The 20,811-nt window shown below is 53.0% G+C and overlaps 1 protein-coding gene across 1 annotated transcript in view; it reads right to left on the minus strand.

Moving 5' to 3' along the window:
- Positions 1-235: 235 nt before the first annotated feature.
- Positions 236-20,811, minus strand: part of LOC122386739 (di-N-acetylchitobiase-like) — a 40,845-nt gene continuing 20,269 nt past the window's right edge. Inside the window, exons 4-10 of the mRNA XM_043376253.1 lie at positions 4,994-5,202; positions 4,509-4,651; positions 4,207-4,336; positions 3,420-3,581; positions 2,309-3,153; positions 1,489-2,095; positions 236-334 (exon numbers count right to left, since the gene is read on the minus strand). Coding sequence (XP_043232188.1) covers positions 2,776-3,153; positions 3,420-3,581; positions 4,207-4,336; positions 4,509-4,651; positions 4,994-5,202 — 1,022 coding nt within the window. The 3' untranslated portion in view covers positions 236-334; positions 1,489-2,095; positions 2,309-2,775. The remainder of the gene's footprint in view (positions 335-1,488; positions 2,096-2,308; positions 3,154-3,419; positions 3,582-4,206; positions 4,337-4,508; positions 4,652-4,993; positions 5,203-20,811) is intronic.

The following is a 20,811-nucleotide window of genomic DNA, read 5'->3' on the forward strand; positions in this document are numbered from 1 at the left end:
CAGCGGTGCCGCTCCAAGGGAGCAGCCCGCATGAGATAAAGTTGCCTGTCCAGCCCGGAGGGGGGTTGCGGCGTGGAGGAGAAGGATTTCAGTATCCTGAGGATAGAAGCACGGAACGGTGCAAGATGTATGAACCCACGTTGTATTGTATGAATCTACTGCTGCTACTGCATGGTCAGTTTTGATTTAGGGCCTTTTGTGATGCCTCTTTCAGTGCTTCAGTGCAGACTCAAAATTATATTTAAATGCCATATTTATTTTAGCATCATCTGACGACGTTCCATCACGGTTTTATTCAGCGCGGTCACAGCGTGTAATCCTGCAGCAGTTAGGACCCAGTAAACATGCCGACGTTGGCCCAACGTCGGTTCAACCTCGGCCCGACATCGGCTGGACGTCGGATATGCCCGCATGTTCCGATGTCCAGCCGAAGTCCAGCCGACGTCGGGCCGAGATCGTTTGCCGAGGTTGACGAGATCGTTTGTCGTTGGACCGACGGGGCCGACGTCGGCATGTTTATTGGGACAACGCGCCAAAAATATCAACCGGCGGCGGGATTCGAGCCCCCCAGTCGCCGACGTAGGCATGTTTACTGGGACAACAGGCCAAAAGCATCAGTCGGTGATCGGATTCGAATCCCGTGTCATTCGAATGCGAGGTTAGTGCGCTAACCACTACACCACGCAGCCAACTAACGAAGTTGGTTTGTTTTGTTGCCTTATGCCCTTTCGGTCTGACAAGACCATTTCAGAGCCGGAAGGATCATAGCATGGAGACATTGGTCTTCTTGGCGAACACCCTGGGTCCAGTTAATATAGAGTCCCTGGTCCCATTGCTGTTACGTGACACTTATTGGAAAGGGCGACCCCACAATGGATTCATATAGCCACTCTTACACACCTGCACCAACGTTTCCCAAAGTGTCCCTTTGATAAGTGGCACTTTGGCAAAGTGACACTTGCCGACTGGCCTTTCTATATGAACTGGGCCCGGCCCTGGTGAGTTGCCGGGGCTGAGCCTGACCAAAGGATAGGCCGAGCAGCCCCCAAGCACTCACCGCACCCGGCTACGGGCGAGCTCGGCTTACGGGCAATCCCAAATGGGATAAAGTTTCCCGTCCAGTACGGATCAGGGGGTGGTGGCGTGGAGGAAGATTTGAGTTTCCTGAGGATATTTTGAATACAGAAGCTCTTTATGAAACATGAAACATGTATTTTATATTATTTTAACGGTCAAAACAGCGGCCGATGTCGGTCCGACGTCGCCCCGACGTCGGCTGGACTTCAGCAATTGATCTCGGTCCGACGTCGGCCCGACGTCGGCTGGACCTCGGCTGGACGTCGGAACATGCGGGCATATCCGACATCCAGCCGACGTCGTGCCGAGGTTGGACCGACGTCGGGCCGACGTCGGCATGCCGATGCCGAGTTGCCGACGTCACCCCGACGTCGGCCGACGTCGGGCCGACGTCGGCATGTTTACTGGGGATGTAGGGGCAGCTCTATAGTCAGTTACCGCTGCCCTGTCCAGGTAATCCCCCAGAGCCCTTATCTCCCGTTCGTTGCAAGTGGTATTCTGCGTCGCTGAATGCCCAGAGACGGCGCACCGGCAAAACTCATCGTATATTTCATTTCACTTGTGCATACCTGACCATGTTATAAACGTTTCTCTATATTAGACGCAAGTCGCTTACAAAATATCCTGGCACACCACGCCGACGCCGGATAAGCACAGTACAAAGTTGCACCTGTTCTGATCTAATCAACCTTTATTTACTAAGTCGGTGTATTGTGGCATTGGTCAATAGAGTCATGGACATGCGAGGGCATCTGCCGCTACCTAATACCTACACTGAATCGTCTAATGAAATTACTACTGACCTACTGATATTACATTATGCACATATCTACAGCAGTCGCCGAACTAACTAGAAGAGTGCAAGTCTGTCCTCAAGCTTAAAACACTCGGTTACACACAGGCCGTCTTTTATGCCACATCATTGCAGTTTGCAATGCAAAACTAGCAATGACCCCGGGTCAATCAACAGCCACCGTCCTATGAAACAGCCATTCGCAAGCTCAGTTACATGTACAGTCTGTCTTAAAAGTACCGCGCAAAGTGACGGTGGATCCATCAAGCCTGACCGATGAAGGACTGCCAAATTTGAGTCACCGAAGCAATGGACATCCTCGTCCATTCCCCAGCTCCATTGGTTCGGTGACTTTCAAATTATAGCAGGCCCTTCCTCGGTCAGGCTTGATGGATCCACCGTCACTTTGCGCGGTACTTTTAAGACAGACTGTACAGCGTAGATGTTTCGGTCCACACTCCACAAACTCCAATGCTTTTATCGCCAATCGTTCAAACCATGGATGCCGTGGAATGAGGAAATCTAATAAAGCGGTAATGGCTCATACAGTTCGTGTAAGCCGATTTTACGTCGTCCCTTGAAACGCATTTCATGTCACATGGATGGCCCGGTCCTGGATGGCCAATGGTTAAGTTGTCTTCGCTTCCGAAGAATGCAGACGTTTCCTGCCGTTTTAATGCCCTTTTCACTGTTACTACATATGCTCCGTATTCGTTTAACCTGAGCGGCAAGATCTCTTATTAATTCGTTTAATTGGCCCAAGTTTCGTGTAGTCTGAAGAGTTTCCACACGTCCTTTCATCGTCCCCGCCTTCCGTCCTCCGTGCCTCCCCACGCACCCCTGTCTCTCCTTCCCCAATCGACCCCTCTGCGTTACCCCAGCTCCCTTCGGGCCGACCTTCCTGATCACTTGACCTTGATCATCGGACCCTTCCAGTGAGTCTTCCCGGGCGACTTTCCGAGCCGATTCGTTGCGACGTTATTCAGCAGTCTCAGCTCGATGTTCCTGTGGAGGTCGGTCTTCTCTCGGTACTCGAGTCGTTGCGGGGAGCCGGCCGCGCTGCCGCCGCTGTGTCGTTCCGAGCTCTGCCAGTCCCAGCTGGGCAGCGCGCCCCACATCTCGTCTCGCTGCGCCCGGTCCTCGGCCGAGTCGCCCGCCGCCAGGAAGTTGGCTGCCCACATGCCGACGCCGCGCAGCTTCAGGCTGGCGGCGCCCATGTACTTGTACGTCAGGCTGGTCGAGTTGTCGAACCACACCTGGTGCGTCATGTTCCAGTTCTCGAACTGAAGGCGCAAGGATGGAGGGTCAGTCAAAGACAATCGTCGACAAGATGCTTCATACGAAGACCTTTTGTAGCAATTTCGAATACTTTTTTAAACCAAGTCAACACAACGAACATACTTTTTAAAATTACTAACAACTTTTAGCCGGGGTTAATGTTGAAAACTTCACGTCCACCAACAGCTATACAATGGGGATAATTGAGAAGCGGTGCTATAATACACTGCCCACAACAGCATTCTAAGCGGTGCCACTAATCGCGTCCCACCTTGACATTGAAGTAGGGCGACTGCGAAGCGTTGGACCAGAACCTCTCCAGTGCGTACTTGCTCCACACGGCCAGTCGGCTGAAGGGCCGCTCGGTGCCCGCAGCGTCGCTGCAGCTCACCTTACGGAAAGGCACGCGCTCGATGGAGCACCGGGTGCCGTTCTGAGGGTGGCAACAGCGAGAGACGGCGTCGTGAGGGCCACTATGACTGTGCGGCATAATGAGGCTCGTGCTCTGGTGCTTTGGAGGTATGCGTTTTACGTAAAATGGCCAAACACTGACTCAACGAATATTGTCTTCGCATGAAATTGAGAGGCGCGTGACAGGCTGAAGGCAACTGTAATTCATTTCATCATATCAGGAATCTACACACAGGCCTCCATGACAATCCACTGTATTTAGGAGCGTATTTTTGTGAAACGGCTATTGTGAGTCACGGAGCAAGAGGCGGCACGCTTCTCACAAAGGACGGCGACGGCGGAACTCGGCATTCATGTAGCGTATTGTGTGGGCCTAGCATGCATGGGATTAGAGGGAAGGACCGGACGATAGAGAGCTTAAGTTTGTTTGAGATTGGCCGTACCAGCCAAGTTAGATTTCCTACTCAAGTTTCACTACTGCCAATGGAGAACGGATGGTCTCCTCACTTTTCTCTAATTGAGACAATTTTTACATGAAAGCTCCGTTACTAATGGCGCTGATGAAAGCGTCTATTGTCATTATTCTGCCTAGCGTGACGCTACCAACACAAACGCCAGCGACCTTGACCCCTGGAGAGCGCCCTTACGTTGGTGACGTTGAGGCAGGGGTAGTCGTAGCCGTACCACGGCACGCCCAGCACCAGCTTGTTGGCAGTGATGTTCAGCTGAAGGTACTTCCGGACGCCGGCCAGAGTCTGGTTCAGGGGCGCGTTTGCACTGAGAGAAGAGCAGCAGAACGGTCAACTTCAAACGCGCTATATAGTTATGTGAAATGGCGGGGCCTGTCTTCTTGGAAAATGCATGCATGCTGTTAGGCAAACGATCAATTAACATAATCAACTAGAACCTTTTTGCGCTTCTGTGGTAAGTCAGCTCAATTGGCACGTACCCGGCGATGCAGTCGTCACTGTGCACCTGGCTGCGCAAGTCGTAGCCCATGACGAAGAACATGTCGGCGTGCCGCTGGAGGCCGACAAAGTCATAGCAGCGGCCGTCGATGCAGTCCGGCGACCAGGGCACGTCCACGCTGAGCTGTGCGCAAGGCGAGAGGAGAGGGACGGGTGAAAAATCTGAGCAGGGTGGACGGCAGAAGGCAGTGGTGAAATAACTGAGCTGCAGTACGACGAAAGGGAAGGGTGGGTGATGCTGATGCCCTGGGGGCGTCCCCAGACACGGGACAGCAGAGTAACGGGCGTTGCAGCCCGAGATGGTGAAATGATAAATAAACACACAAAGCGAGTCTGGCAAACGCCGTTGATGTCACGTCCGGTTAACATGATCAAGGAAGATTTATCATAAATACACTGTCTCACTGATGATCTATGGAAACTCAAGTTCACGATAAAAAGTGCCTGTTGTGGCGTGCGTTCTTACCACCGTCATCACGTTGTAATCCTGCAGCGCCCGGCGGGTGTCGTTCATCAGCTGCACGAAGGCCTGCCGGGCCGGCTCCTTGGCGTCCATCGGGTCCTCGAAGTCGACGTTGATGCCGTCCAGGTAGTGGAAGCGTGTGTAGTTCACGTGCTCGGCCACCCACTGGGCCCGGTACGTGGCATTGGTGACGTTCGCCTTCAGGAAATTGGCTGCCGGAGAGAATAGAGAGAGGTGATGTTAGAGAAATGGACGACTGTAAGGTGGTCATAGCGATGTTCTGGGTGAATTTTCAGGGAAAAGTTAGCGATTTTTTTTGCGACAAACCTTACAGATTTTGCGCTTTCAGTCACAAGCATTCAGAGTTTTGGTAGAGAGCATTGACCGACAAAGTAAGTTTTAATAAATACCTGTCACATTTCTGGTTATCACCCAGATTAATTTCGTCACACTGAAGAAACAAAATGACATTATAATGACCAAACAACCTGCCGCCCGCCCAGCTCCCGAGCGGAGCTGACTGTTGCCAGCGGGTCAGGCCCGCACCAGTCGTGCAGACAATGGCACCATTAGTGACGCATTAGCCACCACGCCGCAACAGCGGACGGTGACCGGTGCCAGTTTCACCCTGCCGCTGTGTACGACGTGTCCGTCTGAGGGAGTGCAGTGTATCCGTTCGTCGTTTGGGACGGAGACTCAGTTGATGAAGGGCAGGATCACTTGTCCACTTTCGGAAGCAAGGATGACTCGATGATTGCATGAGGGCACATCTGTCTAGAATGCTTCTTCTCGTTTCTATAGGTTTAAAAGTTCAGTCGTAGTACAGACGTGCTCCAATGTCAATCAGCATTAAAGCCGGCACTATTTTTATAATTAATGTTCTCAATAACCCATGTTCAACGTTTTCGTAAGTGGTAACTGAATAGCCGAATACAGAGTATTCAAACAAACAATCAAACAAACAAACAAACAAACAAACAAACAAACAAACAAACAAACAAACGAACGAACGGTACCTTTATGAGCCACACCTTATCAGAACGACCTTCCCCGAAGGAGAGCCTCGAGTGCCCGTTACCTACCGCCAGGCTTCACAGAACAATGTTACAGATTTATATGGTGTATTGTTCCGTGTTTTTGATGGCACAATATGCCTGAGGCCGGTTCAAGTGGTTAAAAGTATAATAAGCTCCTAACAATGACAGCCGCCACCGTCCAAGTGATGTGATAAAGCCGTTTAACAGTGCTGGAAACAACTAATTGGTTTAGCACTGTCTAAAATTCGGACACCTGTGCATTGCTGCAATAAAGAATACTAGCACAAGGAAAACACACTGTCATGGAACTAAGCACTCCCTTTAAAACTCATTGATTTTAGTCAAATAAAGCTTCGCTTAAGTGTTGGGCCGCGTGTGTGCGGTCAAGTCAACCTCAGCAGTAGGCACCACAAAAATGCGTGTCTAACGAGACATGGAGCATCGGCAAAACCAACCAGTGCCAGGTTGTTGGCTGGAACCAAAGAAGCTGATGAATCCTTCTCAGAGCTCGCTCAGGCAGGCGCTCCCTCCACAGTACAGCATTTGATGACCCGAACAGGGGACTCCACCCTTGAGATCGTTTTCTAACGGTGGGTGTCGAACTCTCCGCGTGAAGCCGCCTCAGGAAAATGGACATAGTTTGAGCGATGGACGGCGTTGGCAGAGACCAGTCTCGTCTCTTGCCACTGTTCTGTAAACTCGCCAGGCACTGCAGACGGCTGCAGACGCCGTGCTAGACGGCACACCCGTCGCGCTGCGGCGTCACAGTTTGTGACATTGGACGGGGCTCCTCTGACGCTCCCTGGGCCCCTCTGTCGACCCGTCGCAGCGCTGACCACCGCGCTGCAGTGGCCGTGACTCAGCGTCTGCACGAGCTGAGGTAAACACGGTGGCCCCTGACCCGCGCCCGACCCCGCAGCGGTTCTCGGCAGACACCCCCGGCGCGTCCCCGGTCCGAGCCGCTGCTGGCGGAGGACCGAGCTGGCGGTCCGGCCAAATACAGTTACGTCAGCTCGGAGACTGACAGGACGGGAGGGGGTGGCTCAGACGCTGCCAACAACGGGAACGGCACTTACATCAGCTTACTGGGTAATCAACTGGGTGCGTAAATTCCGGTAAATTCAGACACAAACACATTGGACACACCATGCTGTCATTTATTTCTGCCTTTTTGCATTTTATATTTGTGGTTTTCAGGAACCTTTTGTTGTCCGTTTCTTTAGTCGGTATTGCAGATTACCTATATCGTCTTTTCCCATGCATATGTTGGATCCTCTGATGAAAATAAGTGTTTCGACAACCGTAAGGTGCTTACAATTTGTTAACATGTAAACTATCATTGAAGAGCAACTCAACTTGAACACCAATCCTACAATTCACCAAATATCTTGATAAGATTTTCTCCGTAACTTACACATTGTGGGAACCCGTAGAAGAATCCAACGCCAGCCATTCACTGGCCGGCGAGAAAGAATGACCGAGTCCAGTAACTGTATTACGAATGGCGCGGTCGGAACAATATCCGTGCCCAATCTCCGTGCCATGTTGAGAGCACGGGCCGCAACGTGTAGCGTAAGTCACTGAACCCGACATACACGTTCCATTTCACGTTTGTCGACACCGCCACAACTGGGCCACGTCTGTAACTGGCCTCCGTCAGAGAGCCGCTGGAATCTCACTCAGCTGCCGCCGCGTGTTTTCCTCGACGCCGGAACGCTTCCGCAAGAATGCAGCGCCAACACGGTTCCGATCTTGAGCCGCTGCTCCGGCCGGTTCGGTCTTTGCTCTGGGTTTTGATGTCCGGTTTATGGCCTCTGCTGTCCGGTCGGCGGTCTCTACTTTGGGCGACATCGTATGGGCCGCTTTCGCCCATTGATAGCGTGCCTTCTCAGCCTCGATCCTGGTGTTCTAGACCGGACACCCACAGCCCATCTGATAGAGATGAGATAGAGATGGAGAGAGAGGGGAGAGAGAGGGGAGAGAGAGAGGGGAGAGAGAGAGAGAGAGAGAGAGAGAGAGAGAGAGAGAGAGAGAGAGAGAGAGAGAGAGAGAGAGAGAGAGAGAGAGAGAGAGAGAGAGAGAGAGTCGGCACGTCTGAGACCGACTCCCGAGTCACATACTGCCCCGCCCCGCCCCGCACCACACCCTACTGAGAACACGGCTCGTTCTCAGGGGCGTCACACAGAGCCGAGCTGCGGAGGGCGGGCCGTATCACCAATGTTCACGGGACCGGAGCGCCGCGCCGGCTGCCGTGCACCGGCGACAGGTGCACAGTGCACGCGGTGCACCACTCAGACACCGCCGGCAGACGGTCACGCGTCGGCCGCGACGCGCGGTAAACCCGGCGGTAATTGCTCGCTGACGACTATTACTCATTACCAAACGGACTCAGTCGTGACACAGTTAGTGCGGCAGTCTGTGCGGAGTAGTGCTGGAGTGCCAGGCACTGTGCGGTAGTCGTGTAGGGTACCGTTTACAGCCGAAACACGGCACGAGTGACTCACGACCGCCAGGTGAACGCAATCACGAAGCATGTTCCGTGTCCAACACCGTGGAAATTCCGCTAAATGACAGTGCGCATATTGCACGCGTAGTGCGTATGCGTCAACCTGCTTGCGAATGCACCGGCAGTCGCCATTCACCACTCGGCTAACAGTGTCATCTGATCCTTGTCCAAGACGACAAAAACAGTCAACCACAGGACACCGCGGCGCCAGGCGGGGTACGGTCTGTGAGGTACAGTTCACACCGTTGACGGGTCACAATGAGGTCACATCATGTCACATCATGGGTCACAATGAGGTCACAATGGAAACTAGCCACCTGGGTATCAGGGGGTCATGCTACATGGCTCGTTTGCTATCATTCGTGGCAACTGTGAGGGTTACAGTCAAATTATCACCTGGGTAGCTCGGATGAGGTCTTAATAATGCCGCCCGATTAATAAGGTGCCACCTGACAATAAAACTATCCCCGCGTTCGATGTCTCTCGGACGGCAAAGATTCTACGCCGTCCGGCCAATCACGTTCCATAACAGCAGCCAAGCCCCCGCTGACCTTGGACGGGATTGGCCGGACGACGTAGAATCTTCGTCGTCCGAGAGACATCGAACGCGGGGTATATCTCCGGATGAGCGTCAGTGGCCCATCGTCTGTTCTTTTTATCTCTATGGGCGCTTTCTTGTGTGGACGGGGGTCCCACCGCGCCGGTCCTCTCATACATGGACCTGAGCCCCCTGATGGTTATGGAGGTTCCATTATGAATAACGAAGCACCACTGTGCAACTCCCGCATTTGGTGGTGACAGACACTGTTAGTGAATAGTGGGCCTTGACAGCAAGTACTTGTAAGTTTGCACTAGCAGTTTGCACGGCGGATGCTCATAGTAAAGAGCATAAAACGTCCTTTGTAGTGGTGTTATGGCTTATGTGGTGTCAAGGACATTCGAGCCGTCAAAGCACCCTAGCTTTGAAAGCCCGGGTTCTTCATAAGGTCATATATTGTCAGCGTGAAGACTGGCTGGATGGCGTCTATTGGCTCTTTGTTGCTGCGCAATGTTGGTAACTTTGTCCCGAAAATGGCATGGCTATGGTCAATGCATGGTCAGGCCATATGGTCAATGGTCAGGCTATGGTCCACCACAACAAGCTTCGCTTGAGCGGTGGCTCTGTCCTTGTGAATCCTTCCTATAAAAAATGACGGATTGTATCTACATGATGTGATTAATTGGTGTTTGAGTATATCCGGCAATGCCTCACCGGAAACGTCCTGCCCAGGTGCACATACGTCTCACCGTTAGCACGGGTGCATCCCGCCATGAGACACGTCCTCTGCGGCGGGTGAGGTAATTTGGGACCATAGCGCGCAGAACACAGACCAACCGGTCCTGGCACCGGGCCAGTCGCCGGGGGCGGGCTGGCCAGGGGAGGGGTCAGAGCTGGCAAAGCTCAGCCGCCCGCGGTTCGCAGTTTCCGCCTACTACTGTTAACGCCAGACCCCTTGAGACCCTAATTTTTCGCGATTACTTTTAAATGCGTGAAGGAATTTCAACCAAGCTCAGGACATGGCCGTTTCAAGACAGGCCGAAACTTTTACAATTTAGATATTTTATCGCCATTTCAATATTTCAGGCACTTGTCATTGACTCGTAATGTTAAATTTCGAGCAAGATTTTCATCCGGTGTGTAGAGGCTATCACCAGTCAGTCTGTGATACGTTATGACGTCACAGCTAAGCCCCGCCTCTGTGGTCTTGGCCTGCGGCGGTTTCGGGCCGGCGCGCGGTCACTCTCGCTGTGGCGGGGAGCGGGGACGGGCGACGGTCGAGCGGTGCCGAAAGCCGGCGGAGTTGTGCGTAGCGTCTTGGCTGACAGTGCCCAGAGAGCGACATGATGACTAAGGAGTCATAAATGCTCAATGCGCATTGCTTCTACAATGCTGATATGTTCGCTGATATTTTTTTTTATATAAGCTGCATATGACGGGCAGATGGCATATAGGGGAGAGTGGGGAAAGATGCCCAGGGTTTTACTATGTCAGATTTTATTCGAAAATGACGATCGGAAAGCAAAAACTTGGAGTTTCAACGGAAGCCGACATCATTTTTCTCCAAAAATATCACACATTCGTGCCTGAAATATGATAACTTTTTTTGCTATAAAGCATTTCCCTGAAGAAGTGAAAGGGGGCATCTTACCCCACAGGGTGGGAAAGACGCCCCCTGGCGTTGGGTAAGATGCCCCCTGCACTATAAGTGACATAAATGGGCACGTGAATCGCGTGAGCGAATCAGCAGTCCCTTCGAGCCTGCAGTAGACACCAAACGTCATCGTAAGGGCCCTCAAAAGTAGTCGTAAGGGGCTTCAGAGGTCATCGTTAGGGCCATCATAGTCCAGCGCGGCCAAACAAGCCTCCGTGTTGGCGTTCGGAGACCACTGTGGGGCCCTTATAGGTCTTCATGATGCTTGAGGGCCCTCAAGCCCATCGTGGGGATCTCAGATGCCAGCACGGCCCGTGGAGCCAACGTGGGAGCCCTCAAAGGATGTCGTGAGGGGCCCTGGAGCCAATAATGGGGCCCACAGAGGCCGTCGCGAGGGCTCTCAGAGTCAGATGCCGCCCAAAAAGTCGCTGTATGGGCCGAGAGACCGGCATGGGGAGCACCCGACCGTACTGGACTCTCAATAGTCCCAGATCGGCTTTTGTCTCTAATCACAAGTATGTAATAAATGATTTGATGGGATGCTTGAAGGACAGCCTACGAATTTAGGGGGGCGTCTTTCCCCATCAGGACAGGGGGCATCTTACCCAGAGGTACCGAAGTAACATTAAATCAGTACAATTTGTTAGCCATAAAACTACACCCTGAAACAAACTGTTTGGGACACAGTACACGCATTTTAATGTATCACGACTATAGCAAGGGACGCAAAAATTATCTACCTTCTTTGATATTTACAATGTTTTGACAGCAAAATATTTTTTGAAAGCAGCAAATAAAAAACATGCAATCGCCAGCCAGCCGTTGCCCAACTGAGCTTCGCAAATTTGTGTGCAGTTGACAAGGCAGGCTTCCGCTTTACGCTAAGAACATTAATTTCCAGGTTCGATTCTTTGTTTCGCCGCTAGAGGGGGTGGGGCGTCTTTCCCACCCTGGGCATCTTACCCCACTCTCCCCTAACTGACATAAGGTTAGGAAATATTCACCTGTATTTAAAGCCTATGGCGTTGCAGATAATGCGATAATGGGATGTCGGATGTCACCAAGTAGCTGCCGATTTGTACATCGCTATTTAACCATCGAACAACGCAATAATAAGTTAATTGCCTGAGCTTCACATCATACGGCTCGCTCGTATTTCAAACAGATACCCTATGTTGTGTCTGCAACATTAAACAAAAGTGCCGGATCTTTCCAATCAAGAAAAAACGGAAACGCAAGCAAACATTTCATTCATTCGTCGAGCCAAAGCAATAACAATACCACAATGAACCAAGTTTTGAGCCAAATTTCAAATTCCTTTTTTTCCCGTTATCATTTTCTTCACATTCTTCATCAGTGTAACACATTTCATTTTTCATGCGCCTTTTGTCTCGCGCCATCGTTCTAATATGGACTTTGTTCGGACAGAACATCCTCCCCCCCCCTCCACGCGCACGCGCGCGTGAGACGCCGGTATCACTGGACACCGTCAGCAGTTATCTCGCCTCCTCGAGAAGGCATATCTTGGTGGCCGGTCGGTGCACTGTACCACCACGAGCGCGCAGACGAGCTGACCTCACCCGGCCGTCAGGGCCGGGCATCACTTCAATCACTCTGCCGAGGGGCCACTGACCCCGCGGCACGTTATCTTCTGCGATCAAAACCAGGTCGCCGGGCGCCAAGTTCCGCATGTCTCTTGTCCACTTGCGGCGACAGGTCAGGCTGGGGACATATTCCTTCAGCCATCTGGTCCAGAACTGGTCTGTCAGAGCTTGTGTTTGTCGCCAGATCCTCCTGCTCGCAGACTCGCCGTTGTCGAAGACGCCAGGTGGCAGACAAGTTACCCGTCGGCCGAGCAGAAGATGGTTCGGCGTAATCGCCTCCAAATCATCCACTTCTGGCGGGTTAAAATGCCACTTAATGCCATCTTGTGCGAGGCGGTCACTGATGGCGTGGACGTTCCATGCTTGGATCTGCCGACGCATCTCCCTCTCTCCTGCTCGCAGATTCGTCCCGTTATCAGAGAACACCTCTTTCGGTCTGCCTCGCCTTGAGACGAATCTGCGGAACGCCATGAGGAAGCTGTCGGTGCTGAGCGAGTGGCACAGCTCGAGGTGCACTGCCCGGGTGGCGAGGCACGTCACCAACAGTCCGTACCTCTTCTCATGCCGTCCTCCCGTCTTGACGAGCATAGGACCAAAAAAATCGAGACCGACGCTGCTGAACACGTGCCGCGTGTCGAACCGCGCCTGGGGCAGATCTGCCATCTTCGGCTGGCACGGTTTTGCGCGGCGCCGGCGACACACCGGACAGCTGTGCAGGACTCTCCTCACCATTGCTCTCCCTCTGGGTATCCAGAATAGCTGTCGCAGATCGTTCAGTGTCTGCTCGACTCCGGCGTGCAGTAGCTTCTGGTGGACGTCCTTCACGATCAGAGCTGTCACGCGGCTGTCCCGCGGCAGGATGACCGGATGGCGGGCGGACTCAGGCAGAGGGGCGTTCACCAGCCGCCCACCGACTCGAAGCAGGCCGTCTTCATCAAGAACTGGAGAGAGCATAAGTAGACAGCTACTCGTGCTGATGGACCTTCCGCTTCTCAGCGCTGCAAGCTCTTGAGTGAACGCCCCACGCTGCACCTCCCGAATGACAAGATTCTGCGCGTCTTGCAGCTCATCAGCCGACAGTGGACCACTTCTCAAGTCGTTCTGGCGATCTTCGAACGAGTGAGATGCCACGAAGTTGATCAGGAATCGCTGCGTCCAGCCGACTACACGCCTGTAGCGCAGCCAGCTTGAGAATCGCTCTGGGTCAGGAATGACCGCGGTTGTCTCTCTGGCTTTGTGTTGAGTAGCTAACACCACTCTAACTTCAGGATCCTCATCAGGTAGCTTATGCTGCTCACTACCAGCCGGCCAGCAGGTTTCTGGCCTCCACAGGAAATCGGGCCCACGGATCCAACGGCTGTCCTTAGTGAGCGCAGAGGCCGTTAGCCCGCGAGAGCAGTCATCAGCTGGGTTGACCTCACCAGGAACGTGTCGCCACTGGCTGGGCTCGGTCAAGTCACGGATTTCAGCAATCCGGTTTGCCACAAATGTGTGGAATCTCTTGCTGTCGTTGGCTATGTAGCTCAAAACCACCTGGCTGTCACTCCAAAACACCACCCGGTGCACCTCTTCAGTGAGCTCTTGGACAACCGACGCTGCCAGACGCACAGCCAGCACGGCTGCCTGAGTTTCCAGGCGTACGATAGATAGTTTCTTGAGCGGTGCGACTCTGCACTTACCCATGACAAACGCACAGTGAATGGTTCCGTCTGAGTACTCGTGACGCAGGTACGCCACGGCTCCAAAAGCCTTTTCAGATCCGTCACAGAAGACGTGGAGATCTCTTCTCAGAGGGGCTTCTTCCTGAACGCCATACCATCGTGGCAGCTTGGTGTCACTCAGCCGGGGCAGCTCCTCCATCCATGCCGCCCATCGATCAGATTCCTCTGTGGTGAGTGGGTCATCCCAGCCCTGCTGGCAAGACCAGAGTGCTTGCAGCTGCAGTTTGGCTAGAAGCACAAACGGCGAGGTGAATCCGAGTGGGTCAAAAATAGACGCCACGACGCGCAGTATTTCTCGCTTCGTTGCCGGCTGCCGCACATTAGCCAGCTCACTGGGCGCCGTGCTGCTAAGCTCATCCAGCTCGGCATCCCAGGTGACACCCAACACCTTCTCAGTTGGCAGTGTCTTCTCTAAGTCAGCTGTACTGGGAGCCCGCTCCTGCACAGGAATTCCGACGAGGACAGACTTATCATTGCTGAGCCATTTTCGCAGCCGGAACCCGCCTCTTGAAATCAGCTTTGTCACCTCGATTACGATAGTTTTCGCCTGGGCGGGGCTGTTGACTGAAGTTACCATGTCGTCCATGTAGAAGTCTTCTACCACGATGGCTGCTGCTTTACGACCCTCGGGAGTGTCTTCAGCCCACTCTTCTGCGGTCTTCTTCAATACGAAACTCGCTGAGGCGGGTGACGAGCGAGCTCCGAAGATGACCCGGTCCATTTGATAGGTGCTCGGGGGTCTGTCTGTCTCTAGATCCCGCCACAGGAACCGGAGTGCCGGCTGATCCTCTTCTCGGACCGCCACCTGCAGGAACATCTGCTCAATATCGGCGATAAGAGCCACTGGCTGCTGGCGGAAGCGAAGCAGCACTCCTGGGATTTGTTTCAGCAGGTCTGGGCCCGTTAGCAAATTCTCGTTGAGAGATGTGCCTGCAAACTTCGCCGCTGCGTCAAACACCACCCGGAATTTACCAGGTTTGCTCGCGCTGGTTACCGCGTGGTGCGGCAAATACCAGCACCTCTGATGATGCTTCTGTAGTTCCTCTTCGGTCAGCAGACGGGCGTAGCCTTTATCCAGATACTCTCTCATAGTGTCGCGGTAAGCTGCAGCCTTTTCTGGTGCTCGTCGGAGCGCCTTCTCCGTAGATTCGAGGCGGCGCAGGGCCATGCTACGGTCATTGGGCAGGGGGGCGCAATCAGGTTTCCACAGAAGGCCGGTTTCATACCTGTCACCTCTCCACTTGGTGGTGGACTCCATCATCTCTTCCGCCAGTCGATCTTCATGAGAGCGAGGCTGCTTCATATTGTACCTTGTTCCAAAGGCCTCGGTAGACCAGAAGTCTCTCACTAGAGCTTGCAGCTTCTCTTCGCCTTCACAGCGGTGGGCCACATGCAGCACTTCTCGGGAGCCGACCGGTAGAAGCTGTGCCACGCTGCCCGTCAGACACCACCCAAAATACGTCCGGATGGCTGCCGGCTGGCCTGGCCCACCTACTCGGGCCTCCCGCTGGAGAATCGCCTCCAGCACATTAGCACCTAAGAGTAATTCGATCTTCCGTCCGTTGGTGTCTGGAATCGAGATGCCTTCCAGGTGTTTCCACTGAGCCCTTTTTGACCAATCGACTCTCTGCGGCCGGATATTGAGCTGGGGAACGGAGAAGACTTCGGGCACCTTTACAGGCTCACATTGCCCGTCTGCCGACAGCGGAGCCACCTGCAGTGACACCTTCATTGTAGGCCGGGTCATGCCGGTACCCTCAACGTTACCGAGCGTGAGCTTCTCCGTCGACCCAGTCACCGACAGATCCCGAAACACGCTCTCAATGCATAATGATGTGTCCGCTCCCGAGTCGAGCAGCGCGTGCGTGTCGACGAACTTCCCAGCTGGGCCGAGTACTCTCACGGGAACCACTTGCAGCAGTGCTTTACGTGGCTCGCTCGTTGCATCCAAGGCTGTCGCCATCACACTTCTCGGCTGGTCAGCAGCTAGTGCGGGAGCATCCTGCTCCTCTGAGCGCCGACTCGAGTGATCGGGCACATGCAGCAGTGGGTGATGCTTCCCACGACAGCCGTTCTCTCCACAGATCAACTTCTTTCGACACCGGCTGGCCCAGTGTGACTCGCCGAGACAGCGATAACAGCGTCTGTTGTCACGCGCGAGCTGCAGGCGGTCGACTGGCGCCATGGCTTTGAAAACTGGACAGCAATCCAGATTGTGCGCCTCTCCATCGCAGGCCGGACATGGAGCGGGCTCTGTTGCCGTCGCTGTAGCCAGAGTGGTGCGCTGGCTGCTGCCTCTCCGTCGACCGGCTGGCTCTGCCGGAGCCACCCGCTGCGTTCTGGGCATCATCACCTCCCGCTGTCTAGAGACACTGAGCGCGCGGCGACCAGCCAGCACCAGCGGTCTCAGCCACTGGTCAACGTCTCCCAGCGTGGGACGACGTGGTGCCATCTTCAGCTCCACCTGGCCCCACTGCCAAGCCAGTGACCTTGGCAGCTTTTCTAGGACCTGGTCCAGGTTTGTTACTGCAGCGAGGTCAGCTTCGAAACCTCTGGCGGACAGAACACTGACGGCGGCGTGGAGGGCGCGAGAGAACCGCATCAGGCTCTCGACATCATTTTCCTTTATGGAGTGATGCTTGAGGACACCATCAAGGGTAGCTGTTACAACCGCGCGAGGGTCCCCAAATTGCATATCCAGCTCTTTCAGTGCCTCTTCATACATGTTGCCGTCACATAAGAGCCCACGCACTGCTTCTCTCGCTTCGCCTGTCAGACAAGACTGCAGGTAGGTCAAACGTTCGGTGTCTGAGAGAGCGCCGTTATCATGCACCAGAGCCCGGAAAAGTCCGCTCCACCGTGGCCATTCGAGTGGAGAGCAATCAAACTCGTCCAGCGTTATCTTGGGCAGTGATGAGGTCCGGCGCTGGCCGTCACCGCACGGCAGCTCACTCAGCCAGCGCTCCGTGCGCTCCCGGGCGTCAGCATTTGCATTTTGTTCAGGCAGGTGAGCTCGCTGGGGCCCTGCAGCGGACTGAGATCGTATCTGATTCACATCGGTTAACTGCTGCATCTGACCGTGTCTTGATATGACACCGGAGGGCGGCCTAGGGTCTGCCGGCGCTCCATTTCCCTCTCTGTCTCTATCTTCAAATACCAAATCGTTCGGGGACTGGGACTTCAAATCGTCGTCTTCCATGAGCCGCAATTCTAAAGCATCGATTTCGGCGGCGTCAGCAGCCCTCTGAGCCTCTGCCCGGGCCTCCTGTATCACGAGTTGGGCCTCAGCCTCAGCAGCGGCGGCGGCAGCGGTGGCCGCCCGTCTTCGTGACTCCAGCGCTCGTTCAGCTTCATCAGCCGCTCGTCTGGCCTGCAGCGCCTTCAACTGGGACACCTGAGCCTTCCTGCGCTTGGCACTGGCTGTTGAGGTGCTGGTTCCAGCCTCACTCCTCGTCTTCAGGCTGGCCTCCGACGTACTCGTATCTCCGCTCATTTTTACGTTACGAAAATATGAAACTCGTTAAAAGTCCTCAAACCTTAAAATAATAGTTCTGCATTGGTTACGCTAGTTCGTTACAGCGTTATGCGCATATGTTTCAAAATCTAAATACTGATGCAAGTTCTGAGTTCAAATGCTTAAGTGCGTTACGTTAATTCTGAATCCGGCCCGGAGGACCATAATGTTGTGTCTGCAACATTAAACAAAAGTGCCGGATCTTTCCAATCAAGAAAAAACGGAAACGCAAGCAAACATTTCATTCATTCGTCGAGCCAAAGCAATAACAATACCACAATGAACCAAGTTTTGAGCCAAATTTCAAATTCCTTTTTTTTCCCGTTATCATTTTCTTCACATTCTTCATCAGTGTAACACATTTCATTTTTCATGCGCCTTTTGTCTCGCGCCATCGTTCTAATATGGACTTTGTTCGGACAGAACACCCTACATCGAAAATCGTATTTGTTAGGAATCGTTAACGTTTGTTCGAAGCACGACTGAGTAGTAGGTTGAGGAGTGATGGTCCTCTTGGTCCTATATACAAGAGTCAACAAGAGCCTAACATTTACTTGACCGTCTGCTGCAATTGACTCATAGCACGTGAAGCGTCAGCGAAATTCATAGTCCTTCACAGATGGCAGGGGTGTCGTTTGTACAGAGGTCGCTGATGGGCACGGGTCAACGCCGCAGTCGTGGGCGGAGCCTAATGTCATATGACGTAGAAAGCCTCTATCCAGGATGGAAAAACAGTTAACATTACGAGTCAATGACAAGTGCCTGAAATATTGAAATGGCGATAAAATATCTAAATTGTAAAAGTTTCGGCCTGTCTTGAAACGGCCATGTCCTGAGCTTGGTTGAAATTCCTTCACGCATTTAAAAGTAATCGCGAAAAATTAGGGTCTCAAGGGGTCTGGCGTTAACAGTAGGTCAGCGTGGTCTATTAACAGTGAGTTTACTTGATACGTCTTGAAAGAAGGTGGGTGTGGTGAATGCGTTGGCGTTGCTTGAAATGATAGGGCATTAGTAAATTCCAGTGTTATTATCAGCGCCAACGCTGGGATTAACAGGTTTTAAAACGCCTCAAACCAGCTATTTAGAATCTGCAAGGAGGAATGCTGCTTAGGTAGCCGAAAGCGTTTGTGGCTAGATAATAAAACGCCTTCGCTTCCGCTCGGCGGCACCTGACCTGCCGGGACTGGGCGGATTACCGGTGGCTGGGAGGATTAGGGGTGGTATTTGGGCCTTGATCCCACAGTGCGGTGGCCGGCCAACCCGGACGGGAAGGATCACTGGCCTGTAGTAACACGGTATACGTCCGGTCCCGTGTGCTGAACTGAGCGCGCGGTATGAACGACCGACCGCGGTCAGTGAATGGAGGGGAATCTCCACATATCTTGGCTGCAGTTCAAACTGCCAGATTCGACCACGCCGACATGAAACTGTCAGAGGGTCACCACAGAACAGTGTCTGCAAGTGTTGGTAAAAATGTTGCCGGTTTCAAATGCTCATAAAAGGGATTGTGGAGACATCAAAGCATTGTTATTCACCCCGCCTTACAAGCTATAACCGTGACAGTCGCTGGATTACGTAGGATTATCGCCGGTGTAAAAGTATGGTGATTCATGCAGCGACTGCTGCACGACACAACATAAAATACATCACAACAGAGCTGTCGCCGTCCATTAAATCATATTCAGCTGAACGAGCCGGTCACCATAGTGACTTATGAGTACCTACTGGTCGATGACTCTGGCCAGCTTTGGGCCTCTACCGGTACGACTTGGCTCGGACCACATCTACATCTTCACTGGCTCAGGCGGGCGAATGTCAGGTGCAGTCGGACGAATGTCAGGGTCAAAGCTCAATTTGGCAACCTCAGCACCGGCAGCTGGCGGGCAGCCGTGCCGTCTGGCCTGCTTCCACGGCCGCGCGGAGACGAGTCATCGTTCGTTCTGCAGATGAGTGCGGGGTACGAACAGACGAGTGACGAGGCATCGGCACATGGCAGGCCTCGTGTCATGTTTTGCAACGTCAAAAAAGAGTATGACTGTTCGGTTGAGTGTCAGATATCTGGCTCAGAATTCTTGAAGATGCTCTCGATGTGGGAGATTTTACTTTCTAAAATCTGTTCGCACGGCGTAATCAATGATCGACCACTCTGGATTCGAGTGAGTAATTTAAACGGTTCGCCATTTTGGCATTGTCTCTACTGCCACTGCGCTGAAAAACGAAAGCAACACGATGTGAAAATTCCTAAATTCAGCATGCGTCACGCGGCGACAATAAAGATATTCGGAAAACGTGACTAACCGCCGCGTCGGCCCCATTCCGACCACACCGAACGGTGAAAACTGAAAACTATGGCTACTCGACCGATCAAATCGACTACGCCACGCCAGAGCGCCGCCTGCCGTGTCCGAGCGGATCCGATCCACCCTCTGAGGAGCTCACGGCTCGGCCCGGCTGCCTCAGCCGTGGAGGAGCCCCTGTCCGGCTATCCTCAGCTCCCGCGCCTCCATATCGAGATGGCTCGGCCGCTATTGTTGTGCAGTTCCCGTCAGGCAATCGACCTTGGCGTGACCAGTGGCCGTCCTGTACGGATATGCAAAACACGAGGCATGCCCGAGCACCGGCTTTTCATCCACAAATGCTGACTATCGGAACACGAGAGGTCTAAACGTTAAAACAGGGTTGGCAGGGGGTGGCAAAAACTGGTTTTTGCCAGTGGTTTTAACCGGTTTAAACCGGCTGGCAGAAACCCTGGTGGCAAGAACTGGCAAAAACTGGCTAAAACTCAGATGGCCAAACCTACAACTTTTCTAGTTAGGAATGGATTTGAAATGTACAAATGCATTTCTGGTAGTTATATAGATGCACTAAACATTCTAAAGCTGCCTCATTACTTATCCCTGCTTAAAATGTCTATGCATGTCGGTAGACATCCACAACGGAACGTATTTCCATGTAGGGGAGAGTGGGGCAAGACAGCCACGGTAAGTAAGGTGTCATGCGGTGCCGTGCGCATATCAGTGGCAGATGCCCCTTCGCACTTCTGATTGTGCAGGACTCACCCAGTCACCCTTGCACTGGCTCATTTGTCACCCCAAAAGGCATCTTACTAGCTCCTTATGGAAAGCCCATGAAAATGTTTGAGTTATGAAGCATTTCAATGGTCAGTGTCACTTCTGTTTGAAAGCATAAAGCTTTCACCGAATTCTCCTTAAAATGCTTCATGTTCAAATTCATGTCCAAGCATAGC

This window comes from Amphibalanus amphitrite, unplaced genomic scaffold (genome assembly GCF_019059575.1).
Source record: "Amphibalanus amphitrite isolate SeventyFive unplaced genomic scaffold, NRLGWU_Aamphi_draft 000261F_arrow, whole genome shotgun sequence".
Classification (NCBI taxonomy): Eukaryota; Metazoa; Arthropoda; class Thecostraca; order Balanomorpha; family Balanidae; genus Amphibalanus; species Amphibalanus amphitrite.